This window comes from Buteo buteo, chromosome 9 (genome assembly GCF_964188355.1).
Source record: "Buteo buteo chromosome 9, bButBut1.hap1.1, whole genome shotgun sequence".
NCBI lineage: Eukaryota > Metazoa > Chordata > Aves > Accipitriformes > Accipitridae > Buteo > Buteo buteo.
In genome coordinates this window covers 42,418,439-42,427,097 of record NC_134179.1, presented here as the reverse complement: position 1 = coordinate 42,427,097, position 8,659 = coordinate 42,418,439, and the positions used below count along the sequence as shown (strand labels likewise).

The 8,659-nt window shown below is 45.8% G+C and overlaps 1 protein-coding gene across 8 annotated transcripts in view; it reads right to left on the bottom strand.

The window, feature by feature from the left end:
* Positions 1-1,143: 1,143 nt before the first annotated feature.
* The window catches only part of TLK2 (tousled like kinase 2), a 44,345-nt gene continuing 36,829 nt past the window's right edge, over positions 1,144-8,659 (bottom strand). For all 8 annotated transcript variants that reach the window (XM_075036240.1, XM_075036246.1, XM_075036241.1 and 5 more), the window contains 5 exons: positions 8,227-8,396; positions 6,590-6,728; positions 5,344-5,455; positions 4,235-4,342; positions 1,144-3,854 (listed from right to left, as the gene is read on the bottom strand). In XM_075036240.1, the coding sequence (XP_074892341.1) occupies positions 3,681-3,854; positions 4,235-4,342; positions 5,344-5,455; positions 6,590-6,728; positions 8,227-8,396 (703 nt within the window). In that variant the 3' untranslated portion in view covers positions 1,144-3,680. The remainder of the gene's footprint in view (positions 3,855-4,234; positions 4,343-5,343; positions 5,456-6,589; positions 6,729-8,226; positions 8,397-8,659) is intronic.

Genomic DNA, 8,659 nt, shown 5'->3' with positions numbered 1-8,659 from the left:
CCCATTTGGCAGAAGGAAGCTCATTTCATAGCGTGACTCCTAACCGCTAACGTAGGAGGCGAAGCATCCGGCGAGGCAGCCCCTCGGTAAGTCTCATTCCTGCTGGCGTCAAGCTGAGCGTGTAATCCTGCGTACATCCCTGCTCCCGGGCATGCCATGCAGGCGTGGTGGGTACCTGGCCCGGAGGCCTGACCGTCACCGCAGGATGCTTGTGCATTCGCTGCTGAAACGCTGCCGCCGCCTCCCCCTGCCCAAATCTGTGTCGCATCATCAAAACTGGCACCAGGGGCTGAAAAATAATCAATCGCAGCAGCGGGGAGGGAGCCGAGTTGCTCTCGGTGTTCGGTTTCACTCGCGCTCAGCCGAAAGCTGACTTTAACTTCAAGTGCAGCAAGGGTGACGTCAGGTTTGCAGCAAAATCCTGATCCCCAGCAACTCTTCCTCCGGAGGAACGGGGCTCTGGCAGGCAGGTACAGCCCCGTTTCATGGCAGGGGTGGCCGGGAATGCCCCGCAGAGGTTGCAACACGCCTGCGGAGGAGCTGGGCGTGTGAACTGGCACTCAGTTATTAGTCCAGATATAAGCAGACTTGACACCTTCAGCTGCCAAGGTCCTTTTTCATTTTCTATTGTAAGTTTTTTTTAAAGCTGACAAGACTCAGCCATAAGAAATTAAAGGAGCCGAGTTTCTCATCGCTGCTCAACACTGTTATTCTGGATGACCGAGACGGGAGCCTCGGGTGCCCACCTGGTTGCGGCTGGCAGGTTGCAGCCACTGGCTCTCAGTACAGCCAGCCAGGGCATGGGAGTTCGACACAAATTTCCATCAACTGACACAAAAAAGGTGTTTTTTGTGTCCTGAACAAATATAGCTTCTAAAGGCAGCTGCTACTCTGCTGGAAACGAGGGACAAACCCACCTCAGACGTCTGTCTTGATGTTCTAGAACAAAATCAATGCCAGTAATTAAATAAAACCTAGTAATTTTCAGCAATTCCCCCCTCTGATGCAGAGATCTCACTGCTCTGAGCTGTTGAATGCAACCTTCCTCCATCCTTCCTCATCTTGTCCCGCGTCACCTCTGCACAGCCACTGCAAGAGAGCTCGTGCCAACTATGAAGAGCAAAACAGGAAGAGCCAAGCAAATCAGTTTCTTAAAACTTATTTTAATATCCATGTCTCATCTGTTGGGTAGAGCCAAAACAGTCTGGCCTGGTTTAAGTTACAAATTCTTCATACACTTTTCTTTAAGTAAATGAACAGTGTGGCAATAGGGTCTGTTATTGGAAGTGAAACCCATATTAACAAGGAAGGTGTCGCAGCCAGAATTCTACCAGGGTTCTTCACCGCTATCAGCCCCGGGAAAGCCCAACGCTGTCCCCAGGCCCCTGGATGGGTGTTGCACAGCAGGAATAAATGCATCTGACACAAAACTAATCACACCCACAGAGATAGCACACACTGTATGTCCAAGAAACAACGGGACCGGGATAGAAAAAAACCCTTTTAGAATTCTCCCTGATGCAGACAGACACCAAATCATCAGTTTCAGCAAACAGGATGAAGCATCAACCCTGATTTCGCCTGACAGAGGCTGAACAGACATGTTGAAGTGCTGCTTGTTAAACAGTTAACTTCTGGAATAGAGCAGTAGGGATGGAAAGGGCTAAGAAATTATGGCTGAGGATTTAAAGATGCAGTATTTCTTTTCTTTGTTTAAAACACTACAGTTTAGAGACCACCTTAATGCAGCTGCAAGTGAATACATCCAATTAAAAGCCCAAGAGTCACTACAAAAATAGTAATAAAAATCAGAGCAGCAGAGTTCTTCACTTCCTAGGTCTATTGCTTAATTTCAACAGACTCCTCCATTTCTCAATTAACCACCAGTTCCTGATCAGGTTTAAGCATTGTATTTGCAGATGATGGCTTACAATAAGGCAGACAAGTGGTAGTTCTCTCCAAAAGTGCATGACGGAGAACATCGCTTGCCATGAGAACGCCATTTGGGTACCGAGCGCCCCAAACAGCCCACGCGCTGCCAGAGCTGTGGGTACAATCCTGGAGGTGCCGCGCAGAGGATAGTCCACACCACAGTGGTCTGGGTATTGGGTTAGGAAGCGGGCACAGGGTAATTTGTTTTTTAAACAACACCCTGAGTTGCAGTAGTGCACTGCTCAGCTCCCTTCCGAGACAAACTTTGCTCTTGAACACTGCATCTTTAAATATTTCTGGCTATGAACTCCTGCCACATGTTAGGAGCACTCCAACCTGGCTGCCACATGTTCAAGTGCTGTGCTTTTTGTGTGTGTTTTCAGTTTTCCTTCAATGTGGGGGGAAAAGGGGGCAGAGTGGGGACAAGAGGCTTGCGTTTCACAGCAGGCAGACTCCAGCTGAAGGTGTAAGACCCCTCCAGGCAGATTACAGAAGGGAGACAAGAATAATAATTAGGGTGTTTGCTCCCTTCAAGAACATTATCTCATTCCCTCTCATCTGAAAATGGATGCAGCAATGGCAGCAAGTTAGGAAAGTCAGCAAGTTTTAAAAGGAAAGTGTTAAGAGAGAGAGGAAGCTTTGCTGCCAAGTCACCTAACTGAGAAGAGCAGACAAGTCTTCAGCTTCGGATTTTTATAACATGAACAAGATATGTACAGTACTGCGTGAGCACAGATCACACCTGTGATCAACTGAGCTGTGCTCTGATTCTTCCCCGTTTGCTGCCTGCCTTTTCAACAGTCAACAGATATCATGCTCACGAGAGCAGAGAGCATGTCGTGAACATGTCAGGGTGTGTCTTCAAAAAGAACAGCACTTCAAATAAATTAAGAAGGCGCAACTGTTGTGAGAGCTATGAAGCAGCAGCTGAAAACCTTGTGGCAGTCTGAGCTGTGATCCACTCTGATCACAGGAGATCTATGCAGGCCTGTTCTTCTATGGGCTTCGCTGCCCTCCTGAGAAGGTGAATTATTCATAAGAGGCCACCCCAAGGGAGCAGAAAGCTGCACCATCCACAGAATGGACACTGCATGAACCTGCTAATACGGGTTTCACTTTCAGACCAGAAAACTGTTTTCTTCCAAAAAATTGTTATTTTTAAAAAACTGAAATTAATTAGGGGTAAAACACTAACTCTAGTGCCATGAACAGGCAGGATCAACTTTTTTCCCCTCCAAAGGGCAAAGAGTCATATACCATCCCCAGCTGAACCTTGGTGCTTCGAGCTTTTCAGGAGATGTTACCTAAACTTTATTAAAAGAAAAAGAACAATGTTTAAATATCAACACTGGACTAGCCCAGTCTTTTTCCAAAGTCCACATTCTTCATATGAAGCACACACGGCGTCCTGGATTCCCCAAGGCTGCATGTTCAGAAGTTCACAGTACATGGAACCATGTCTTTTTGTATTTTCTTGAGTTTCCCCTCCTTGCTCAGAGCAGCCATCCTTTTGTGGTCATTTACTGGATAAACCTCAAGCCATCTCCTATCCACATGGCTTGGCCTAGATGCCGAAGGTTTTCTTGATGAGAGTTGATGTTGTCATGCTCTATGGATGGAAAAAAGCAAGAGAAAAAAAAGCACCTGGTACAGGCTTCTTGAGACCCTTGCGGATTCCTCTATTCCAAAGCTGTTTCTGAAAGTCTTTTTGCCGGTTTCTCAAGCAGTTTTTGGCCTATTACTCTGTCTCAGTTTGAAGAGCTGTTATTGGATGATCCAGAGGTTGATGCAATTGCAGCTCCAGCTGGGCTGCTTGTAGATACAGATTTGCGGATGTGAGGCAGCAAGTATGGGTCACAGGCCAGCTGCTGGACATCTATCCGATCCTCCTTTCGGTAGGCCAAACAACGTCTGATAAATGCCTGCAGATACCCCAAAGGCAAAACAAGAATTAGTAGACGGACAGAAACAGGAAGCTTTCTTTGACAGATAACTCTTTGGGAGCGGGGCCAATCTGACAACCCCAGCACTAAAATTCCTTCCCCAGTGACCACAGAGACAGCCCAGATCCTACACCAGAAGCTCATCTTTTATCAGGAGAAAGCACGGGCAGAGGCACACCCTGCACTCTGTTCGGTTCTCAGCCTGACAATTACAACAACGCAAAGCCACTGACCACTCTGCAGGAGGCAAGCATTAAACACAGAACTCTTGCTGGTTTTAGGGAAACCAAGAGGATGGAACTGCCAGTGCCTACCACTGACATACACAGTGCGGTCAAACTCGCTGCAAGAAGATTTACCTTTGCTTCTGGCGTGACTACTGGCTTTGGAGGGAACTGCACCTCGGTAGCTTTCAGAATTGTGTTCTCCTGCAGAATATCTTGTTGTGACTGGTTGTGACCGAAGGGCTACCAAAAAAGAATGGATGACAGTTGTTAAAGGTTGATGACAGGCCTTAAAAAACCCGTTAACACTACTGTTTATCATCACTTGACATCAGCGTTTTTCCGGGCAAGAAGCCCATGAATGTTGTGAAGGTGCTACAGATTCCAGGCAGATGAGCAGGACACATTGCTCCCGTGCTTAAACTGAACAAAAGGGACCAAGCTGGAATGTGTCCAGCATGTCTCCAGCTCAGACAGAAGGGATCTCCACCTGCTTCCACTCCTCGTAGGTCAGCTTCAGCATGTGCAAGAGGGCCTTCATCCATCTAAGCTCACAGGAGATTCACCCACTTCAATCTTTGCTGGGCTGGTTCTACCGTTTATCTGACTGACAACAGTAAGCAACACAGCGTGTTTGTCAGCCCAGGCTTTCACCACACTCGGCTACAAAGGACTCATGAAAACAAGAGTTGATGGAATCCTTTTCCTGCTCCAACCTATTTCTTCTGTTGTCATAAAACAGATTACTTTTTCTCAGGACAAATCACCTTTTCCTGATCCAGACTCTTCCCTTCCAAAAGCCATCCTAAAAACTTCTGGAGTGGATCTTTGTACCTACTTTTTTTTCCTAGAACACTTGCAGCTGTCAAGCAGTACCAAGCTCGACAAAGACTTAGTGCATTGAAAGCATCACAAAACAATGCCAGAGCACGAACCGCAGGTGTCTGGCCCCGAATGATACACTTGTCCTGCCCATAAGGCCTCAGTGGGAACATGCCCAGTGGAAAGAGATGTTCTGCACAACATTGCTTTTGAAGGCTTTTGAAGGAAGTGCCAAGTAGAGCAAAACACAACCTAGTAAATTCTCCCCACTTCATTAACATGGACTCTGTCTTGGAACTGATGGCAAGGAGACAAGGCAGAAGCACCTTCTAAGCCTGGGGAGGAGAAGGAAGCAGAAGCCAGGGCTGCCTCCCAAAAGGTTTGGGAATCACCACTAGGAAAGGAGGTAAATGCCTTCTTACCTTTCTGCCATAGAGACACTGATAGAAGATGACTCCCACTGACCAGACATCAACTTTATTTGAAATCTTTGGAGGTTCTTTCCCAACCACAAAACATTCTGGCGGCAAATACCTGATTAAAAGGAAGTGACAACAGGTTATGAGCAGCATCTTTAAATACTTTCAATCATTTCCTTTACAAAAGGAAGGAATGAGCTTCTGTGATCAGGTATTTGCTTGGGACTCGAAGGACCCAATTTCATCCCTGTACATCTTTGGGCCAAGATGACCAACGCATACCCCTTCTGGGAACAGTGATCCCCGGGACTCTCCAGATACTCATGGTCTGAGCTAGTCAGCACAGTCAGTTTCTTTTCACCAGAGCACATAACATAATCCCATTTTCTTTTATCTTCAGAACTGGTATTTGTTGTTAAAAGGGCTTGGCCAACAATTCCACAATAGAAACACACAGCCAAAATACATATTTCTAGAAATACAACCCCAGATGCCACGTCCTAGTTAGAGATGCTCAGCCTTGCTCAAACTACAGTTAGTTTCATTTTTAGGAACAGAACAAAACTGTACAATACAGAATGCCTTAACAAACGTTCCTGTACAGCTGTTGCCCATAGTGACAGTCTGCAGCTTGGGTAATATTGAAGAATCACATTCAGTGGCACTCATTGTAGGTCTTACTCTCAGTCATGGGCGATGCAGTGACAACACCTGGCACTGAGGATAAAGTATTACTGAAAACATCTTTCGTGTGACACTTGAAAGAGAAGCTCTGGCTATAGACAGCACTGTGAGATGTACATCTTTTTGTGAGAGCTAACTATGGATTTTCACCTCATTTCAGCAGCATACTCTTTCGATGTCCCTGATGTACCTGAATTTCCAAATAGGCATGGTACTCTCCTCCTCCTTGCTTAAACTGTTAGACAGTGCCATTATGGACTGTGAAATAACAGCCAAGCTCCACTCCAGAGCTTGCTATCTCAGCAGCATGCAGCATATGCAGTTTTTCACCAGGCCCTTTGGATAAGGGATGGTTTTCAAATGTATAAACACTAACCCACTGAAAAGTAAAAAGCTGCCAGCCTCAAGAGGAGCTGTGTGACAACAAGAGCAGTTTCCAGGGTCTCAAACCTCTAGTGTCTCAAGCTGTCACAGACAATGGCAGCACATACAGAGATGACAGATCCAAAGCTGTTTATAAACTGTTCTTGATCTGTAACTCGCAAGTGCCCCAGGCGATGCTTACCAGTAAGTACCAGCCCCCTGCGATGTCAGTTCCATGCCATCAACAGAGTTGTAGCTGTCATCATCCATGATTTTGGAAAGTCCAAAATCTGTGATTTTTATCTCTCCACATGCAGTACCGTTGACTAGAAGAATGTTACCTAGACAGAGGAAGGAAACAGCCCCTTAGGATACACATGTAGCAGGAAAAAACAAGAATAAAACTGCATTGAACTCTGGCACCTTCCACAAGAGGACAAGGAACCTACACAGTGAGCTGCAGCAGCCTCGGGTAGATGTTTTAACACTCAATACCCCGAGCTCCAGAGACAACTCGGCTCCCACCAAGTGCTAGAACTGATCTGCCCATCCTTGAATGACCCAGTAGCCTGACATTACTTGGAGCCTCCAGATTCTGAGCCCTATTAGCCAAGAGAGCTTGATGCCAGTGCTGTTTTGACCCCTCCCAAAGGTCCCGTTGGAAGGGCAGGTCAAAAAGGAGGATTAAGGAGAGAAACACACATACACACTTATGACTCATTCTGCCCAGAAGTCCTGACTTGCCCTGGCCTCTCAACAAGCCAGAAACTCTCTCCTTCCTGGCAGCGCTCCCCAGTGGCTTTCTAAGCTCAAAAAGGACAATTACTGCTTAGGCAAGAGTCTCTTACAAATCCATCAAGGATCAAGAAGTCAGATCATCACTGTTTTTCTCAAAGCCTACAATAAAGCAGCAGAATCGTGCGTGATGGCAGTGGATGAATCACAACTTTAGACAACTGTAGGCAGAGCTCTGCGGCATGCTCAGACAACATGATAACAGTTGGCAGCTGGGGGAAGAAACAGGGTCACTAGAACTAGTGCAACAGCACCACCTCCTGTACAGATTCCTCATGCTGATGCAATAAACCACATCACATACCAGTTACACAATGCTGATGAAGTGCCATCAGTATAGGGAGACAAGCCAGGGATAACTGCCCAAAGAGATGGCTGAATTTTACTGGACTAGGAAAAAAAAGCTACGTAGCCAATATGCCTCACCCCAAAAGAGAACACTTCCATTTCTCCCCTCGTTACTCTGCCCAATGGTAAAGAGAAATCTGCAACAACATTTAGACAGAACCTTCTACATGGCAGATGTTACTGAATCCAAAGGCAGACCTGAGCAGTTTGACTATATGTCCTCAGTTTTGTGAGCTGCCACACAATACAAAAAACTGAACACTTCCAAGTTAGCTTCTGCCACCAAATTTTCAGGCAGATGATTACAGAAAGAATAAGCCAGAAGAATGGGAACATGAAACACACTGGTAATTATGGGAACCTTTATGAAGCAATAACAGAAGCTCTCAACAGCAGAATACAAGCAGGACATTAAGAAACCAAACACAGACACTTGGTGGTTCAAGGGCTCAGTCTGAACAAGGAGGCTACTTTTTCTGGAACGTTACTTCCTTGTTTTATGTTGCAATTCTGGGAGACAATATCCTTTTCACAGCATGTTCTACGCATTTTAGTTTTTTTCTTCTTGCAAGTTAGTTTTCCCAGACAACCCTGTCTCCTTTTTGCTGTCTGACCAAAGTAAACTTCCCCATGTTACTTATAACCCATTACCTTTAGTTAGCATCTTTAAGCACGTCAGCTAGCAGCACAACATACCTGGTTTAAGGTCATAGTGTATGATGGGAGGTTTGATTTCATTTAAGTATTTTAAAGCATTCACAATCTGCATGATAATGGATCGCGCCTCTTTCTCCGACATTAACTTGTGCTGTTTCAGGTAGAAGTCCAGATCATTTCCCTCACAGTATTCTAACACTGTACAAAACCTGAAGACAAAACAGTAGTTGTTGTAATTAAGGCACCTGATGGAAACCAGAACACTTTGTTATTGCTTGTCTGTAAGACTCACCTATTTGGTCGATATATTAAATTAAGAGTCCTCCAGCCTATTAATCCCTTTCTAAAAATAAGCTACCAGGAGCACAGTCCTCAATGCTCAATAGTACACAGGTCAGAGATCCCCCATTAAGTGGTAGATCCAGAAGCGGAAAGCTTATCAGCTGGGGCATTTGCCCAGGCCAACGAAGAG